Source organism: Mastigoproctus giganteus, chromosome 1 (assembly GCF_048544385.1).
Source record: "Mastigoproctus giganteus isolate SK-2022 chromosome 1, ASM4854438v1, whole genome shotgun sequence".
Taxonomy (NCBI): domain Eukaryota; kingdom Metazoa; phylum Arthropoda; class Arachnida; order Uropygi; family Thelyphonidae; genus Mastigoproctus; species Mastigoproctus giganteus.
Genome location: NC_143575.1, coordinates 136140108 through 136162157, shown reverse-complemented (window position 1 = coordinate 136162157; position 22050 = coordinate 136140108). Strand labels below are relative to the sequence as shown.

At 35.4% G+C, this 22050-nt stretch overlaps 1 protein-coding gene across 2 annotated transcripts in view; it reads left to right on the top strand.

Annotated features, from left to right (window-relative positions):
- Window positions 1–22050, top strand: part of Col4a1 (Collagen type IV alpha 1) — a 1206096-nt gene that overhangs the window by 161991 nt on the left and 1022055 nt on the right. For both annotated transcript variants that reach the window (XM_090374514.1, XM_090374509.1), the window contains exon 6: window positions 8789–8851. In XM_090374514.1, the coding sequence (XP_090230640.1) occupies window positions 8789–8851 (63 nt within the window). The remainder of the gene's footprint in view (window positions 1–8788; window positions 8852–22050) is intronic.

The following is a 22050-nucleotide window of genomic DNA, read 5'->3' as shown; positions in this document are numbered from 1 at the left end:
TAAAGTTTCAATCTTGTGCGAACCAACCTGTGCTTGCAGTTTGCAGGCTACCTGGCAGATAGATTTTGTAGGACTTTGGGTTAACACGTCTAGAATTTCTATAACTTTAACTGCAGATACACCAGGCCTACCTGCTCCTTTCTAGTACAGCACACTGCCAGTTTCTTGAAACTGCTTCAACTATTACCTCATTGATTGTTCGGTCGGTGGATCTTTCTGGTTACGGTTACGGTTGCCTCTTTACGGTTACTGTAGATTTGGTATTCGACAGCCACAACACGCTATTGGTTTCTCCTGCATTGTCGCCATTGTTGCAATGCTTGCTGGGACAAGGCTGCCAACCACATGAGAAAAAAACTCTTTGATAATAGCAGCAAACCATTTTGAGATACTTATTACTATAAAATTTTAATCAAGCTTCATAATCAGGCGAATAATTTATGGACACCCTGTATTATTGAATATTAAAAATGTTATTGGAATTTGAAATTAATGAGAAATTATTTATCAGTTTTCTAGCTGAAAACTTTTATTTTAGAGCAAATGAAAGAGAAGAATGACAACTGCTTAAATAGGTCATGGTTATTGTTTTTTTTTTTTTTTTTAAGTTTGTATTTGAACAGTAAGTAGACTTTATAAATTGAAATATTGGCTTTTTTTTTTTTTTTTTTTGTTGTTGTGGTACATTTATTTCCTGAGGTAAATGTAGAGGTGTGACAAATGAATCTGTATGGATATAGAACGATTAATTCCATTATGTTATATAAGATTAACATAAATTTACTATAAATTGAGCATTTAAATAACTTGAAATCATGAGCATCCATTAACTGTTGGCTGAAGATAACAATGTGTGATTTTTCTATACGCTTTTACTTGGTATTAGCATTAGTAGAGGCATACGCTGCAACAGAGCGAGCTTATGCAGCATCAGCAAGGAAAAAAAAAAAACCTCCCATTTCACCCCTCCATTCATTCCAAATGCCCGTCCAGCTCGGCTTTAAATTTATTTAGGCTATTAGCTTCCACTACAAAAGATGAAAGCCTGTTCCACCAATCAACTACCCGCTGGCTAAAGGGAAATTTCCACACATTTAAACCAACCACATCTATCTTTTCTCAATTTCAAACTCTGCCCCCTCAGGTTCTTAGTCTGAGCAAGAAGAAGAAGAATCCCATCAGCATTCAGCTTGCTCAACCCATTCAAGTCCTTATACACCTCAATCAGATCGCCTTGCAGGTGCCTACTCTCCAGGTGCTGCAATTTGCAGAACTTCAGCCTTTCTTGGTAAGAGCACCCTTTTGTTCCCCTCACCAATCTTGTTGTCCTTCTATCTACTCGTTCTACAAACTCTACATCCTTCCTAAAATAAGGTTTCCAGACCTGTACACAGTACTCTAGGTGTGGCCTGACTATTGCTTTGTATAACGGGATAAACACCTCCCTGTCCCTGCTAGCAAAATTCCTATATGTCATTGACAAGACTCCATGACCTGCCCTGGCAGCCTGTGTGCACTGCTCAGCGAATTTCATATTTGACTGCACAATCACCAGATCTTTTTCAATTTCCACTTCCCTGAGTGTAGTACCACACAGTTGGTACGTTTCTCTTCTGTTATAATTACCCATATGCAGTACTTTGCATTTGTTAATGTTAAACTTCAGTTGCCACTTCTCAACCCATTTTCTCTATCATCTAGATCCAATTGGAGTAGCATACTGTCTTTACTGTCGTTAACAACACTGCCAACTTTGTTTCATCTGCAAACTTGGACATTAAACCTGATATACCTTTATCAGTATCATTGATAAATACTGAAAACAACAATGGGCCCAACACCGAACCCTGGGGAACTCTGCTAATAACATTTGTCCATGAAGAGCAGTGTCAATTGATTACCACTCTCTGTCATCTCCCACTCAACCATCCCTTTATCCATTGTAGCAACGTACCCTTAATGCCATACCTCTCCAATTTGTACAGCAGTCTTCCATATGCAACAGTATCAAAAGTTTTCCTGAAATCCAAGTATATAATATCAAAATTATTTTTGTCATTCAGTTCCTTTGTGACCACATCACAGTATCCAATCAAATTGGTCAGACAAGACCTCCCTTTAACAAACCCATGCTGTGTCTTAACTATAACTGCAGTCTTGTCTAGATGATCCTGCAATGCTTCTTTAACCAGTGATTCCATTATTTTTCCCAGAAAATAAGTTAAACTAACAGGTCTGTAGTTTTGAACTCCCTTTGTGAATTGATGATACATTTGCACACCTCCAGCCCATGGGGACCTCCCCTGAGTCCAAGGAAGCTCTCATAATTATGGCTAAGGGTTTGCTTACTTCCTTTGCTGCCTCCTTTAATTTAACTGGATAGATTCTGTCCACCCCAAGTGACTTCCTTATGTTTAACTTCAACAATTTTTCCTCCACTTTGCTCTCAGTTATTACAGAATCACTTAGCTCCCTATTAGCATTTGATAAACTTCTGGCACTCTCCTCATTGAATAACTTCTCATGTATGAATGTAGATGCAAAATACTCATTCAGTTTATCAGCTTCCTGAGCACGATCATCAATAGTCAACCCATCCATGTTAAGTGGTCCAAATTTAATTATCCCTTTCCTTCTAGAGTTTACGTAAATAAAGAACTCTTTGCTGTTTTCCTTTGCATCCTTTGCCAAAGATTTCTTGTAATCTGCCCTCGCCTGCCCAGCCTCCTTTGTGACTTGATTACAGACTAGTTTTTACCTGCCAATGGCTTCTGTGTCACCTGATACTTGATTTGCATCCCATACATTCTTCTTCTCTGCCACGAGCCTCACGAGTATGTTGTGGCAGTAAATAGCAAGTCTGTTGCACGCACGCTTTATTATTCTTCGTAATATGGTGCTTTCACATCAACTTGGATGTGTTTTCATTCTTCTGCTACGTTTTATGTTATGGCTGTGTTTTTTAGAAGGAAAAAAATATACATTTTATATATTTTACCATGGACAATTGGGTAATCAGAACAAAACGGTCCAGGCATGACGACAATAATGTTGCTACAGATATACCAGAAGTTGAAAGGGTAAGAAATGTATCATGTGAAAATTTGGACACTAATGCTATTTCAAGTGTAATGTAACTACCAATTTCTGGTAGAGAGCCATCATATTCCAAATAAAAAAGAATGAAAAAGAACAGAAAATATCAATAAGAATTTATGAGTATGGCTTTACTTACACTGTTGTTTATGAAGAGCAACGTCCTGTGTGCGTAATATGTTACTTTTTTTTTTTTTTTTTTTGGTAGTTGTTGGCACATAGGCTTCTGTGGCCATAATGCACCTCCCAAGGTTTTTGTAGTACTTTGATCCAAGTCCGAGGCGGGAATCGAACCCGCGACCTTTGGGTTGCTAGACAGGCACTTTAACCACCTAGCTAGCCCGGTCGGCTTAATATGTTACAAACCCTGCCTAATGAAAGCTTGAAACCTGTTAAATTAAAAAGACACTTACATACGAAATATTCAGAGATAAAAAAAAAAACTGAATCCTTGTTCAAAAGACACGCCAACGCCATACAAGGTCTGAATGAAGATCGTTCAGACCTTGGACAATTTAATTGGAAAAAAATTTTAAATCACATACTATTGCTGAATCTCTTGTTCTCCCCTCTGCAATAAAAATGATTTCAATTTATGCATGGAGAAAAGTACGGCAATGATTTAAATACCATTTCTCTATCCAGAGACAGTTATTGCGAACAACATAAAATCCAATTTATTAAATCGATTGAGAGAAAGTCCAATTTTTGCAATACAGTTAGATTAATTCAAGATATTTAAAACCTTGATCAGCTTATTGTATATGTGAGATTCTGCTACAAGGGAGATATTTTGGAGAATTTTCTATTTTGCAAAGCTTTGGAAGGAAGAACGATGGGCGAGAAGATTTTTGACGCTATAAATATTTTCTTTCAAACTAATATTGCCTAAAGTGGAACAACTGCTTTGCGATTTGTACTGATGGTGCAGCTGCATTAACAGGATAAAATACACGTTTAAAAGGCAAAGTAAAGGAAATTACTCCAAATATGGTTTTGAATCGTTGCATTATTCAGTACATAGGGAAGCATTAGTAGCAAAGGAAATGCAAACTGATTTGCATGAAGTTTTAAAAGATGCGATAAGTCTGGTCAACTTTGTTTAAAAAGTAGAAGCTTATATAGCAGACTTTTCACAATGCTTTGTAATGAAATTTCAAAGAACGAAATGCTTCTTTTATATATATGAAAGTGGGGTAATTGTCCAGTGGTAAAGTGTTGTGACGTCTCTTTGACCTCACATGAAGTTTTATTGTTTTTATTGGATAAAAATCGGACCCTTGCCCTTTTGTTGACAAATCAAAAATAGCTTGGAAAACTTAGTTCCTTTGCTGATATATTTGAAAAACTTGTAAACTTAATGATTTAAATTTATGTCTTCAAGGACAGGGAACAAATATATTAATACTTTCTGGTAACATAGAAACTTTTAAAGGGAAGCTTAATCTTTGGGAAACTGAATTTGCATGTAATAATGCTGAAATGTTCCCATGCTTTTCCGATTTTGTTATAATAGTGACATTTTATAATTTAGGGGCGTCTCCGTAGCCAGGTGGGAAGGAGCAGCAGTGCGTAGCACACCCTTCTTAATTAGACCGGGGTTCGAGCCCGTCACCACCAAATACAGAGGATGCGGAAAGGTCAGGGAATGACTACCGTATATCCCGGAGCAATATGGCCTTAGTTGCTAATGCTCCTAAAAACCAAATAACAAACAAACATAACAAACAACATTATAATTTAGGAATATCATTGCCACCCACCTAACAATGCTAATTAAGCATTTTTCCAAATGATTTAATATATCTCCAGAAAAAAAAAGTTGTATTGGATTCGTGATCCCTTTGCTTTTGATGGTTCTTCATGTCCCGAAATTACCATGCAACAAAGGCGCCTCTGTAGCCAGGTGGGCAAGAGCAGCAGTGCGTAGCACATGCTTCTTGATTAGACCAGGGTTCAAGCCTGTGCCCACCAAATACGGAGGATGCAGAAAGGTCAGGGAATGACTACCGCATATCCCCAGAGCAATATGGCTTTAGTTGCTAATGCTCCTAAAAACCAAATAACAAACAAACAAACCATGCAACAAAAGGAAGATCTTATTGACTTGTCGTATTTCGAAGTACAGTCGATTCCAGTTATTTGGAACACATCGGGACCAGTGCATTTTGGCCCGATTAAGCGGCTGCCCCAATTATCCAAAGTTTCACGTAAATAGTTAAAAATACAATGTCCTCCCCCCCGCCTTTTACAATTGGTTCACTGTTCAATGACGTTATGATGGAGTCACCATTTAAAGTACCGATCACTATACGATGTGTAATAAGCGCCGGTCATTGTGATCATGTTTGTGAATTGAATTTTAATTCTATTAAACAGCGTTTGTAATTAATGAAAATAGGAGGAATATTATCCATAGGCTATAAAAGTAAAGTATATTAAGTACAAATTTACCCTTTATTACTTTACCAATTAAAAAATTAAATGATACGTGAAATTCAGAAGAATATACGTGATAATCGAAATAACTAATACGTACTGTAATATGTACATACTAACTAAACTGGTTGACATTTATATTCAATGTCATTTGTGGTGGGGTTAATATTTAAAACGGTAAAAAGATAAGCAATCAATAACAAAGAACACCGCAATTGCAATTAACACGATATGCGCAAGTGAGAAGTAACAAATTCCGAAGCTTTAAAAATAGGAATGAAGAGAAGAGCCTGAAAATTATATTTTTTTATATGATTGAAGATTCCATAGAAGTGTAAACACACTTCACCATAATAACCCACAGAATTCCAGCTGTCGGTATAATCGCAAATTCAATAAGATCGAGTTTACTATCAGTTTATGATAGATTTCACTAACACAAAAGCCCAATAAACAGGTGACTGCTAATTGTTTTTATTGTTTTATGGTTGTGACCTCCAGAAATTCGACCGAACTACGTGGTACGGTTGGGGACAATCGTAGGGTAATCTTCAGTGCTGCGGTCTTCTGCCCCGATTAAACGGCATTTTGTTCCAATTAAGCGAAGTAAATCCTGGCTATTTTCTCGATTGGGTTCTGTTTTTTAAGATTTTTCCCAAATAAACGGCAGCCCCGATTAACCGGTGGCCCAAATAACCGGAATCCACTGTATTACATTTCATTTACATTACATTACACTTTCAATTTCATTACATTACACTACTCTTGGGAAAAATTTTGGCTTTCTCTTCGAGACAAGTATCCAGAATTATTGAAAATGGCAATACAAACATTGTTACCATTCAGGTCTACATATTTATGTGAGGTTGGTTTCTCAAAATTAACAGCTATAAAAACAAAGTGTTCCGGACTTGGTCCAGATGACATGAGATTACATTGCACCAAATATGGACCAAATATTATCAGTTATCCAGGTTCGTCCTTCTCATTAATGGTTTTGGTTTGTAATTGTTCATTTTTTTTTATTGTTTTGTAATCTTAATTGAAGAATAAGAATTTCATTTGTTGTTTTTGCTGTATTTAATTAAAATACTAAACAATTATTTTAATGTTTAAATTAAAATGGAAACAATTTTTTTTATTCCTTTCTCAGTACTCGTATAAAATTTTGTACTACATAATTTATAAAATGCCATTTTTCTTCTCTAAAAATCTAGTCATCCTACCTCAGGGTTTACATTGAGGGGTCGCATCAATTTTATATTTTAGAAAGGGGGTTACGATTGAAATAAGTTTCCGTGCCACTGGGTTAGTTTATGCCACTAATTCGGGACGGATTCAAGCAGGCTAGTGAAAAAAGGTTAGGTTATGTTATGCTGTAGTTTTACCAAGGTTTCTTTAGTTTTTGTTATTTTTCATAATCTGACCTTAAATGTTACAGAAATGTTAAATGTTAGGCTACAGAAACAATAGGAAAAGAAAGAAAGATTCTTTATATATATATGCATATCATAATGTAAATCAGTCACTTAATGCTATGATGTCGTCTGTTGTGTTCATGCACCAATCAGTACATCATCTCTCATGCCTATGTGTCAATCAATATATCGTTCTCGACTTATACTGCTGCCGCCGATAACATGTACTGTCTGTTTACCGAGAATGCTGGGAGAAACTGCAATAGTGGCAAACCAGTTTGTCTGATAAGGCTCCTGTAGTTTGTCATGGTTCTTGTGTTGGCTTTCTTTACCTTCGCCAACAAAATATGTATTATTTTTGGATGATATCTTCAATCACAGTGTATGAACACATTGGAGAACAGTATGAATAAAGAAAATTTGATAATGCAAGAAGTGAGATATAACTTTATAAGTAAGTATGATTGATGATAAAGTATATTTTTTGTTGCTGTTGCAGTACAAAAATATATTTTGTTGCAATAAAGTATATTTTTTGTTGAACAAAAGTTGATATTCGCTCTGCATAGAAACTTGGCAATGTATGAATACGTTTCAAATTTTGCATGTTTGAATGGTTTTGGAAACTGGAAAGTAGAAGAGACTGAGAGTTCGTCTTTATGTTTTTTTCCTATAATGTTATTTTTTAATTTTCAGTAGAATTAATTATTTTTTTTTTTTTGAAAAGAAAAGGCATAAAAGCACCCAGTTTGAATATATAATAATTTTTATTAAAAACTAAAAAATTGCCCACAATAAGGATTCCAATCTGTTAAGAAAAGAAATATCGATGTGCTCTAAATAGAATTCAAAAAACCCATCAACTTTTTCAGAAATTAAAAAGAAAATTTAGACCTGTCACAAGCACTACCATTTTTTTTTTTTTACAACTAGGGATACTACTACTGCAGGGCTAAGGTAATTAATTAATTACCTTGCTAAGGCAAGGTAATTAATTTTTATATATTAAACTATGCTTTCTGTTTTCTTTTATAAATAAGTTAAATTGAGGGGTTTATAATTAACCAGTTGATTCTTCAGGTACTCCCTTCCCCAAATCTAGTGATGACCTTATGATTAACCCTAAACAGGCTGAGTACTTTTTTTTTTTTGTTTGACTCCCCGTGTAATATTAATATCATAAATCCTGAAAATGCTCAGGTATATTAGTGTAATATCGCTCTATCTGTTGCTGTTTGTAGATAAACTAGCATTATTTGCTGGTTTATAAAAAATATATATATATTCTTGTTTATACTCCACAGGACCACCAGGTCAGTGGAGTTTACAATAAATCAATCAATACAAATGTTAATCGTATTTTGCAGTCATGGGCTTGAACCCCAATCTACTCAAAGAGAGTGTGCTACTGCACTCGTGCTCCTGACCACTTGGCTACAACAGACCTACTACGATTGTGCTGCTAATGTGGCCATTGAGCAGAGGTCCTGTCTGATTTATTCTTTTTAAGAAAAATACTTTTCTCCTTCTCTGCTTTCTGAAATTCAGAGGTCAAACAGTGATGTAAGCTATAAGATAAGTTTTTTGATTCGAATGTTTGACTCAACTTTAGAATGCAGTCCTACTGACTGTCAGAGGTTGCATGGGATGTTTTGTTAAAAACAACAGTTTTTACCAAACTGTTGTTTTGTTAAAAAAAAAAAAACTTGGTGAAATTCAAAATACATTTATACAGTATTTATGCATTTAATATTGCTATTATATAACTTCATCTTCAACTAAACAAACTAAATTATAGCAAGATGACGGGTGTTCATTTACATTTCATTTTTCAGGGTTTGCCAGGCCCTCCGGGAGCAAGAGGTCTATCTGGGTTAGATGGCTGTAATGGAACTGATGTAAGTATTTTATTAGTGATAAATAAATATTTATTTACATTCAACAGAAGAAGTCAAACTTTTATTTGAAGGAGATAAAATTCTGTTAAAATAGGGAACACTTGAACTGTAAAAGAAATACAATAAATAAATGCTGTAAACATGGTTATAGGTAAGGCAAGGTAAAGTAAGGTACTATTTTGCTCCTATAAACTTTACCCATCCCTATAATAAAGTGAAAATAAACTAAAAATAAGAAAAGAAAGACCAAAGCAACACCCACCTCCCGAGGGAGAGAGTGCACAGCCCTTCACCAACTGAGACACATACCTACCCTATCACAGAATGAGTCTAACTTAAATAACCTAAAATGCAATGAAATAGAAACATGCATCTCACAACTACTGTCTCTTTAAAGGGACACCAGCACTTGCGAACTCCAACAAATTGTATTCAATTTGTTGGTTGCTGATACAGCCAGATACAAATTGATATCCCAATATACATTATACATGTTATTTCTCTTTGTGTCCCTGGATACAAAGAGAAATAATGAACCAACCAAACACAAAATACGTTATGTTCATTGCCCACTATAGAATAAATAAGGAAATGTAATAGACAAAATGCAAATATAGACATTGACTCCTCAAATTGACAACTCATAATTAAAAAATTCTGATAAATAGAATTACGTTTAAATAAATAATTGAACTTAAATCTACTCGGTTAACTTACTGATGAAAACAAAATGAAAGAATAAAGTAAACCAGAATATGGAATCTGAGTGGTTGATATCCGCATTCATACTAAAGCAAAACATGGGATAGAAGGAAGCAATCAAAGTTAAAAAAAAAAAAAAAAAAAAAAAAAGAGCGTAGAGATACATTGGGCCATATTGCATTCATAACCAAAGTAATATTTACTTGGGGGGGGGGGGGCATGCAATGAATATTGCTAATGCTGTTAAAATAGGGAACACTTGAACCATTAAATTGTTGTATTTCAACAAGTAAATGCTGTTAATAGTGGCATAATATGGCCATAGTTGCCAATATGCTTAATAAATCTCCAAACAAACAAGCTGTTAATAGGATTACAGGCAAGGTTTTAATTCTGCTCCACATGGCCCCAAAGGGCAATAGGCACACCACCAATGAACGAACACCACTTAAATAATTATACAAAAATATAAATATATTTTTGTATAATTTTTATTTTTATTTTATTTTATATTTTTGTAAAAAAAATATACTTTTTATAAAAAAAGTAAATAATTTATTTTCTTATTTTTACTGTGTTTTCTTTCTTTTCATTTTTATTTTTTAGTTTTACTTCATTTTTGCTTATGGATTTTGATATATTTTGATAATACTTGTTTTTGTTTTAGTTGTGGCTCTTGCCATCTACTCACCCTACCAAAGATTGCTTTGCCTTTTCTTTTTCTTTATTTTTTATTTTAGTTAATTTTCACTTTGTTATGGGGGGCAATTATGTTTATAGGAGCATATTTGCACCTTGTCTTACCTATAACCCAATTAACAGCATTTATTTGTTGTGCTATTTCTTGGTACAAGTGTGCCCTATTTTAATAATGTTAGTGATATAACCACATTTTCCTCCAGTAGTAAATATTACTTTTGAATATAAAATAGATGGATTTTTTTTGAAATTTTTTTGTAGATATTTACTGACAAAGAAATTATGAACCTTGCCTCTGTTTAGAATTTTTGAAAGAGAGTAAGGAATATCTGAACTCAAAGCTTTTTTGGGAGCCACTAAGTGGAACTTTATTTATTGATTTAAAATTATTGTTTTTTATACCTTCTGATTTAAAATTAGTAACGTAGTAATTATTTGTAATTCTCTGATTAATTTGGTGCATCTGTTCTTTACTTGTCCTGGTAATTGCATAAAAAACCACAGACAACTTCTGCTGCTATCTTCTGCCACAGACAACTTCTGCTGCCGCTGTATTGTCAAGTAAGTTTGGTGTTACATAAGCACTGGAAAAACAAAAATGAGAATAGGAATTTATTATAGGCTAAATGACTGAGATGGCTGTGGGGAACAACTATCTGAGTGCATTATTCTTTATGCATTAGAAATCTTCATGTAAAGGAATCACCAGATGGCAGTGATCAAATAGCATCATATCACTGTATAACGATATGCAATTTATTCAAAGATGTTATTGCTTTCGCGAAGAGATTTTGCTTTTGTAAAGGTGGTTACATGGGTCCTTTGTCCACTTTTAAATATTTTTGGTGTGTTAATAATTGAAAATGCTAAATGGAAAGCGTTAGGAGGTAACACTTTCCATTTAGCATTTGCAGTAGCTACTAAGTTACTTGGTAGAAGTTACTAAGGTTTTTATACCAGCTAAGAGATATTGTTTAATTTTTAGAAATAAATGGATATCAGATGAACTCATGAGACTAGTGACAGAAAAGAAAAATGTATGGAATGATTACAGCTTATAACCTAAATATAAACTAATTTTCAATCAAGCTACTTAGGGAGGTGATGTGAATTAAGAGATGTCCTTGGAAAGACTGCAAATAAGAGGAGCAGAAAATTCTTTGCTTATGTTGACACTAGAAGGAAAGGAATGGGCCTCATTGGCCCACTAGATAACTATTGATGATCCTTTTCAGGTTGCTGATAATCTGAATGAATATATTATATCTATATACTCACATGCAGAAGTTTTTAAAAATGGGGATACCAGAAGTATATCTCATTCTAACTGGTAGCTGATTGAGTTTGTGATACATGAAACAGAAATGGCAGAGTATTTGTCGAAGCTAAAATTAATTGCTGATGATGATTATGATGCCATCAGCATTTATTTTAGTCAATCCATTTAAAGCCTTAAACACTTTAATCAGGTCTTCTTACAGGTGTCTAGTTTCCAGGTGCCACAATTTTCAGAACTGAAGCCTTTCTTTGGGAAGAGAAACAAAGTTAATCCTTGATTAATGTTGTTGTTCTTCTTTACACTTGTTCCAACTGAAATGAGATTTCCAACAAACTTCCTGAAATGAGATTACCAGACTTACAAGGAGTGGAAAATAAGTACTTACCCTATTACAGAAATATTTGAGTTAGGGTTTTGAAATTTGGCTGGCAATTTCATCCTTCTCTATTAACATTCATAGAAGCATATGATGCAAGAAAGCAAACTTATATAAGTTTGCTTTCTTGCTTTTTTTGCTTTCTTATATAAGTTTGCTTTCTTGCTTTCTTTTTTTTTTTTTTTTTGATACTATATAGCATCAAAAAAAAAAAAAAAAAAAAATCTCTTTCCAATTCACCCATCCATCCACTCCAAATGTTTGTCTCGTTCTGCCTTGAACTTATTGAAGTTGCTGACCTCCACCACAACAGATGGAAGTTTGTTCGAACTATCAACTACCCGCTGGCTAAAGGTGAATTTCCGCACATCTATTCTACAATTGTCTTTCTCAATTTGAATTTATATCCCCTCAGGTGAATAATCTGAGCAACAGGAAGAATCCGATTAGCATTGAGCTTGCTCAATCCATTCAAGGTCTTATACACTTCAATTAGATCACCTTGCAGGTGCCTAGTCTCCAGAAGCTGCAATTTGCAATTAACAGCAACCCTTTGTTCCACTCACCAATCTCGTTGCCCTTCTCTGTACTCGTTCCAGCAGCTCCACATCTTTCCTAAAATTAAGCCTCCAGACCTGTATACAGTACTCAAGGTGTGGCATGACCATTGCCTTCCTTATACAAGGGAACATTCACCCCTTATCCCTGCTAGCAATTACCCCAAGGTCCTTTTCATTTTCTACCACTGTCAGTGTAGTACCACCCAGTTGCTACGTTGCAGACTGGAAAGCAAGGTAATGTAGATTTCCAGGACTGCTGGGAGTCATAGTGGAACAAGTAAATACGTGGGCTGTGTTAGAGTGGCTAGGAGCAGGAACGGGTGCATGTATACTTGCATGTACACCAATGCTAGGAGTATAGTTAATAAATTTGATGAGCTTGAAGTGCTAGTGAAACATCAAAGGCAGATATTGTTGGGATATCACAGATGTGGTGTCACACAGATATAGGCAGTGCAGAGTTGAAATTTGGGGAGTACAATGTGTATAGGAAGGATAGACAGGACAGGAAGGGAGGAGGGGTTATGCTGTTAGTTAAGAAACACATAAAATCTAAGGAAGTGCATCCAATTGATTTTGGTGGACAATGCAGTGTTGGATCTGTTTGGTGTGAAATAAGCACTGGGAAATGTAAAATGAGAGGAGGTGTGTGTTATAGGCCTAATGAATCTGATGAGTATAATGAGCAATTGGGCAGAGAAATAGAGTGGGCCAGTAAATCAGAATGTCATATAATGGGAGATTTTAACTTTCCAGACATTGGATGGAACTTGTGGGTGGGTTGGTCGCTTGCACAGCAAGACTTTTGTTGATTTATTGGATGACTGTTTTCTACAGCAACATGTTTGAGACGCAACCAGAGGGAGTAATACTCTTGATCTGATTATCAGTAGTGATACTTCATGAATTGAGAATCTGCAGATAAAGGAACCACTGGGGAACAGTTATTACAATGTATTGATTTGGGAATTATTTAAAGATGTAACTACCATCAAGGCTAAAGGGAAGGGCTTTTGCTTTCATAAAGGTGACTACAGAGGTCTCAGACAGTTTTTAAATTCTGTACAGTGGGATCAACTGATGATGTTACCAACAGTGAATTCTAAATGGGAAGCCTTTGGGGACTTAATTTTGGAGGCTACTAGGCTTTTCATTCCAACAAAGAAATACTGCTCAAGGTTTAGGCCTAAATGGATGTCAGATGAATTAATGAGGCTAGTGGCAGAGAAGAAGAATGTATGGGATGCATATAAAGTATCAGGCGATACAGAAGCCTGTGGCAGGTATAAACTAGTCTGTAATCAAGTCGCAAAGGAGGTTAGGCAGGCGAAGGCAGATTATGAGAAATCTTTGCCAAAGGATGCAAAGAAAAACAACACGGAGTTCTTTACTTATGTAAACTCTAAAAGGAAAGAGATGAATCAGATTGGACCACTTAACATAGATCGGTTGATTATTGATGATCATGCTCAGGTAACTGATAAAAACTGAATGAGTATTTTGCATCCTACATTCACACATGAGGAGTTATTCAATGAGAGGAGTGCCAGAAGTTTATCAAATGGTATCAGGGAGCTAAGTGATTTTGTAATAACTGAGAGCAAAGTGGAGAAGAAATTGTCGAAGTTAAACATAAGGAAGGCACCCGGGATGGACAGGATCTATCCAGTTATATTAAAGGAGGCAGCAAAGGAAGTAAAAACCCTTAACCATAATTATGAGAGCTTCCTTGGACTCAGGGGAGGTCCCCATGGACTGGAGGTGTGCAAATGTATCACCAATTCACAGAGGAGGTTAAAAATGTGACACAAGTAACTACAAACCTGTTAGTTTAACTTGTGTTCTGGGGAAAATAATGGAATCACTGGTTAAAGAAGCATTGCAGGATCATCTAGATAAGACCGCAGTAATAGTTAAGACACATAATGGGTTTGTCAAAGGGAGATCTTCTCTGACCAATTTGATTGCTTATTATGATGTGGTCACAAAGGAACTGAATGCCAAAAATAATTTTGATATCATATACTTGGTTTTCAGGAAAGCTTTTGATAGTGTTGCACATGGAAGACTGCTCTACAAATTGGAGAGGTATGGAATCAAGGGTAATCTGCTAAAGTGGATAAAGGGATGGTTGAGTGGGAGACAACAGAGAATGGTAATCAATGGACACTGCTCTTCATGGACAAATGGTATTAGTGGTGTTTCTCAGGGTTCGGTGTTGGGCCCGTTGTTGTTTTGTATATTTATCAATGATATTGATGAAGGAATATCAAGTTGAATGTCCAAGTTTTCAGATGATACAAAGGTTGGCAAGGTTGTTAATGACAGTAATGACAGTATGCTACTCCAACTGGATCTATATAAGTTGGGAAAATGGGCTGGGAAGTGGCAACTGGAGTTTAATGTTGACAAATTCAAAGTACTGCACATGGCTAGCAATAACAGAGGCGAAACATATCAACTGGGTGGTACTACACTCAGGGAAGTGTAAATTGAAAAAGATTCCTGAGGGTAATTGTGCAGTAAAATATGAAGTTCGTTGAGCTGTGCGGCTGCCAGGACAGGTTATGGAGTCTTGTCAATGATATATAGGAATTTTGCGAGCAGGGACACGGAGGTGATAATCCCATTATACAAGACAATGGTCAGGCCACACCTAGAGTACTGTGTACAGGTCTGGAAACCTTATTTTAGGAAGGATGTAGAGTTTGTAGAACGAGTAGATAGAAGGACAACAAGATTGGTGAGGGGAACAAAAGGGTGCTCTTACCAAGAAAGGCTGAAGTTCTGCAAATTGCAGCACCTGGAGAGTAGGCACCTGCAAGGCGATCTGATTGAGGTGTATAAGGCCTTGAATGGGTTGAACAAGCTGAATGCTCATGGGATTCTTTGTCTTGCTCAGACTAAGAACCTGAAGGGGCACAGTTTCAAATTGAGGAAAGATAGTTGTAGAATAGATGTGCGGAAATTTGCTTTTAGCCAGCAGGTAGTTGATTGGTGGAACAGGCTTCCATCTTTTGTTGTGGAATCTAATAGCCTAAATTTATTTAAGACTGAGTTGGACAGGTATTCGGGACAAATGGATGGATGAAATGGGAGGTTTTTTTTTTTTTTTTTTTTGGCTGATGCTGCATAAGCTTGCTTTCTTGCATCATATTGCCTCTGATAATGCTAATGATAATCAGACAAAGAGTATTATTCTCTCTGGTTGCCTCTCAAACATGCTGCTGTAGAAAACAAAAAGTTAAACTACAGCCATTATCAATTCACTGCAGGATGGTAACCTCCTCAACAATTCAGGTCGATGGAAATGGACCATAATATGCCCCGCTGGTCCCCTGCTGGTTGGCAGATCAAACGTATTTAGCAGTCAGGGGCCTGAACTGTGGTCTATTCAAAGAGCTTGTGCTATTGCACTTCCACTACTGACTGCTTGGCTACATAGGCTGTGTAGAAAACAATCATCCAGTAAATCCACAATAGTCTTGCTAGTGTGTGATTCACCAAACTGGAATTTTAACTTTCCAGATATTGATCTGGGAAGTTAAAATTTTCCATTATATGACATTCTGATTTACTGGCCCACTCTCTTTCTATGTGTAGTTGTTTATTGTAATTGTTTCTTGGCAGGGTTGATTTAAATCAAAAGGTTGAACTACCTTTTGATTTAAGACATTCTATCAATTACAGTAATGATTACTGATATCACTCCACTTTGGACTACATATTATAATTATTAATTTAACTTTTCTCTATCTTAGGCATTATGTGATTCTTCACACATTTCCTTCTTTCTATGCTTAGATATGTAAGCAATTACTCCTCTCTTTGGTAATTTTTCAATTTATATGAGATTATACAACTTCAATTATCAGCTTAATATAGTGTAGCCATAGGTCTGCCGCCTATTAATTTTGATCTGCATTCTTTTTATCACCGCATTGTTCAATACTTTTTATTTATCTATGAACTGTTATGTGTTTATTTTTGTATATCTTATGACTTTATTACAGTAAAGTCGTATCATTCCAACCAAATTTCTTTTTTCCAACGCTAATCGTATGTATTTCCATGCATTGATTGGTTCAAAATATGACAATAGAGGTCACTGTTTTCCCATCTTTTTCTATTTCTTCACAGCTCTCTATTAAGTGTTATGCTGCTATAACTTGCTTCATGTAGCTATGTTACTAATGTGGTTGTCATACATTCATCTAATCTACTAAATATGTGCGCTGTATTTCCCCGCCTTTTTCCTTCAGCTATGTATTATTTTACTGTTAGCTTACTTCTGCTATGCATTACTTGAAAACTCCAGGTATCATTCACTTTCTTATTATACTTTCAGTTTCATTTTCGGTTCATTCCTTGGCATGTTTTGATTTACATATTTTTTGCACCTGCTTTTTCCTCGCAATACAAACATTTGGTATTAGCTCCCTTTTATACTAATGCTTACAAAGCCAGAGCCCTTACTATAAGGTTGGGCTTCACAACCCTAGCTAACTCAGTGTGATTTAACAATTTTTTCTTTGCTTTTTATCTTTCTACTATCTATTTCTACCTTTCTTCCCTTTCATTAAACTATTAGTGTATACAAGGGTGATACGAACATTCCTACTATCTTCCTTCTATTGCTATTTTCGTCTTTTTCTACTTAATTACTCCTTTTTCCTATCCTCAATTTAATGCCTCACCCTATACCATGCACCTGTTCCAAATTATTTAATTTCCACAAAATTACAAAATTTAAATCCTACACAAAACTCTACATATTTTTAATAAAAACACCTTTTCCCATTCTGAAAACACTTAACTATATTTTATTCTAACTTGATCCTTATTTTTACCTTAATAATTGACACTGCATTGGGACTGCCTTTTCCATACTCTATAAGAATGTGCTAATTTCATTTTTTTGCTTTTTGGCCATTCATCTTTCTTCTAATACTATGGACAAGTATAGAAATGCAGTTCCTGATACATGGTCAGTGTAGTCCCTTCATGAAACGTGACCATGTATCAATATTTACTTTAGCTGACATCAGATTCTGCATATTTGCCTTACCTGTATTCACCTTTTCTATAAATATGTCCCCCCATATCTGATGACAGCTCTACCACCTTTTATTTTATTTGTATTGTTTTTTACCTTATTATTAATAATTTAACTTTACAGTTCACTCACTTGCTATTGGCTTTGTAATTCAGCCCATTAATTTTCTTAATTCATCATAACTTTTAGAATATTAACATTCTTTCACCTGTTACATATCTACTATGCTTCTTTTTCTACTATCCTTACCGTTCTAGTCACTGGCACTTTGTAATTTTCACCTCCATCTATGCAAACTTGATCTAATATATCTATTCATACATACGTACTTATATATACTTTTGCATACTTTAATGCTGCTTTGTGCTTTTAGGTGCATCTTTCATACCTGACTTATTAATTTTTCATCAACTGAAACTTTTTCATTTACTGAAACTTTATTTTAAAATTACATTTAAAATATATACTTAAAAAATAAGAGATTACCTCAATCTTTTTCATGGAATGCTTCCAGTCAATTCTCTCCAAATGTAATGAATAAAATAAGATGAAAAAACGAATTAATGAATTCCCTCACTCATAGAGATACGAACAAATTCGACACGCAACGGAATCAAAAGCCTAGAGCCCCAACCCAACCCTGAAACACATCAAACCACCGCAGCAAGACCATGAGTGTGAGAAGACACGTTGTCAGAATAAATAATTAAAACCACTTTCGAATGCTTGACTGGAAACATTCCACAAAAAAAAAGATTGAGGTAATTTCTTATTTTTTTAATATATTGAAAAATCGTGGAAGTTATTGAGCCTTGCAACTCTGAAATTGTTATTAATATATATACATCTATATATATATAGACACACACACATGGCATATTTATTTCCTTATATATATATATATATATATGGCACAGATATTAAATAATAATAATAAAACCATAAGTATTGTCTAAGAATCAAATTACAATAAATTTGTTTTTTAATATTTAGTAAATATTTTAATAATATTTGTTTTTTCAAGTCTTTCAAAAACCAGAAGGTATATGCTATATGCCTAAAAAAAAAACAGTGAAAGGAGTGAAGGTGGAGTTGGCTTTCTGGTCCATAAAGATATAAAAAACAACATTTTGACACCCTTAGTACATCACTAAGGGTGTCAAAACTACTACTCAGGATTTCTAAGAGGTACAAGCTAAAATTTATAATGGTTTATGTACCAACATTGAGCCATCATGATGAAGAGGTTGAAGAAATTTACACCGAAATTGAGAGTCTTCTAGATGAGCAGAAAACCCACTACACTATTATTATGGGAGACTTCAATGCTGAGGTTAGAAAATGACAAAACAGCACAGAAAGGAGAACTACAGGAAATTTTGGAATTGGTGAAACAAATGAAAGAGGTGAAAGACTTGTGGAATTTGCAGAATCTTGAGGAATTTCAGTAATGAACACTTTTTTCAAGAAAAGGGCGAATAGAAAGTGGACGTGGAAGAGCCCAAATGGATCAACAACTAATAAAATCAACTTCATCCTCACTAACAGAAGATATATTGTGAACGATGTTACCGTCCCGAACAAGGTAAATGTTGGAAGTGATCACAGAATGGTAAGATGTACACTTGATATAGATGTAAGAAAAGAAAGGAAAAAACTGACTCGAGTAAATAATACAAAGGTCTTTTAGACAGTGGAAGAGGAGAAAATGCAGTATGTACTGGAACTTAAGAACAAGTTTGAGCTTCTGCAGACTATTCAGGACCAAGATATCGATGAGGAATACCACAACCTTTCGAAAGTAATAAAGCCCAAGAAACCTATCGGTAAAAAAGAAATCCAAATAAGAAAAAATTAGTCAAGAAACACTTGTTGGGATGAACTGAAGACAACAAATGAAGAGCAAGATAAACACTGACAAGAATAAAATTGAGTATACTGAGTTATGCTAAGCCATTAGAAAGAGACTCAGAGAGGACATAAGAAGATTTAACACAAGAAAAGTAGAACAAGCATTAAGGGAAAACAGAGGACTTAAATCACCAGCCATGAGCAGTAATACAGAAAGACAAATGATACTGAAACTGAAGAATAGCAATGGGGTACTTAGCAGAGAAGGCATAATTCAAATAGCAGAAGACTGCTATAGAGAATTATACAAGGAGGGAAGGAATGATGTCAGCAGTGGGGAAGATGGATCACAAATTAGTAACACATAGGACATAACCGATATCCTGCCTGATAAGGTAGAACATGTGTTGAATAAAATGAAGAATAAAAAGCCCCAGGGGAAGATGAAGTTACTGTAGAATTGTTAAAATTTGGAGGAAGAGACGTGACACAGAAACTGGCAAGACTCTTGACAAAGTGCATTCGAAAAGGTATGACACCTAAGGGGTGGAATAATGCAATCATAGTTTTGCTGCATATGAAAGGAGATAAATCAGAAATTGGAAATTATAGACCAATTAGCTTGTTATCTCAAATCTACAAGTTGTTCACAAGGATCATTACTAACAAATTTGAAAAAATACTTGATGAAAATCAATGGAAAGAGCAAGCTGGCTTTAGGACAGGATTCTCAACTATGGATCACTTTCATGTAATATCACAGCTAATGGATATAAAATGAATATAAAAAATGAATATAAAACACCATTATACCTGGCATTTGTTGATTATGAAAAGGCATTTGACTCCATAAAGCATAAGGCAATGGAAAGACAAGGTATAGATACCCCATATATTATGATTTTGAAGAACCCTCCTTTATTAGATTAGTGTAACAAAGACAGTAGCAAAATCGAGAAAGGTGTTCGACAAGGAGACACAAAGCTCCGAAGCTGTCTACTGCTGCCCTTGAGGAAGCTTTCAGAAGGTTAGACTGGTCGCTGAAAGGAGTCAATGTGAATGGAGAGTACCTAAACTATTCACGATTTGCAGATGACATTGTGGTCATAAGCCACAATCCCAAAGAATTAGAGGAAAATCTTAATCAGTTATGCAGTGTTAGTAAGGATTTTGGACTAAAGATGAATATGGCTAAAACAAAAGTAATGATGAACAAGTATGCCACAGAAAGGGATATAATAATTGAAGGAGAAGTGATTGAAAAGGTGGATTCATATACTTATCTGGGACAAGTCATTAGCTGTAATAATGATAAATGACTGGAAGTCAAGAGAAGAATAAATTTTGGATGGATAGCATTCAGGAAATATAATCTGAGGAGCACTACTAAGGAGCAATATCCTAATTTGTCTGAAATGTAAAATAATGAACCAATGTATACTCCCCACCATTCTTTTGGTGGGTGCCCAAGTTTCACTTGGGCACCCACAAGTTTCACTTAGGCAGCAAACTCAAGTAAAGGACATTCTTATCAAAACTAAAGAACTAAAATGGTCTTGGGCAGGACACATAGCTCGAAGACATGAGTGATGGACTAAAAAATAACAGAATTGTACCCAAGAGGAGCTAGAAGAAAACCTGGAAGACAACAACAGAGGTGGACAAATGAAATTCACAAATTCGTGGGTAATAAATGGATGGCCATTCTACAAAACAGGAGGAACTTGAAAGTTGCTGGAGACGACTTCATCCTACAGTGGATTGAAAATGGCTGATGATGATGACCTAAAAAAATCCAGAGGGTATACAGCATATACCCATGTATAACTTCTACTACAGCCCTGAGCATAATCCCTCCTCCCTTTCTATCCCAATTTGTCTGAAATGTAAAATAATGAACCAATGTATACTCCCCACCATTCTTTTGATGGGTGCCCAAGTTTCACTTGGGCACCCACAAGTTTCACTTCGGCAGCAAACTCAAGTAAAGGACATTCTTATGAAAACTAAAGAACTAAAATGGTCTTGGGAAGGACACATAGCTCGAAGACATGACTGATGGACGATGTCTTTTGGGAAAACAGATAGCTAATTTTAATGAAGATAACGTACATACATTGGTGCAAGGAGTTAATAACTTTCAGGCCTTACAAGAGTATGCAAATGCTGTGTTCCCTAAAAGATCTATCATACGAAATCTCACAGACATTGAATTGGCCGTCTACAACCAGAATCTTCATTGATTGCATCAGGGCTTGGGAGCTTCAGACCTGGTAGCTTTTGGTCTGGTCTGGGGCTCCTGGGTATGGACCACTTAAGTGGTTTTTTTTGTTCAGTTGTTGTTCAGTTCTTGGGTTTGGGCGGCCCAAGGCTGGACAGCTGGCGCTCAACAGTCTAGCACTCTCTCTGTTGAGTGTTTAATTGCGCTTTGGCCCTTCAGCTTTTAAAGATAGAACCAGGTCCGGCTCCACATGCCAGGGATGGGCATCAGATTGCAGTTGAAGAGTTCAGCTGCTTTCTGATGGCAAAGTGACCTGACATAAACAACATACTACACTCACAAACATTTCTCATATATTTACTTTTATTCTTTTCTATTCAAAATTTCTTGTTTATACACTTAACTTAGATTATGAACTTAACTTAACTTAAAATTTTTTTTTTTTTTTTTTTTTT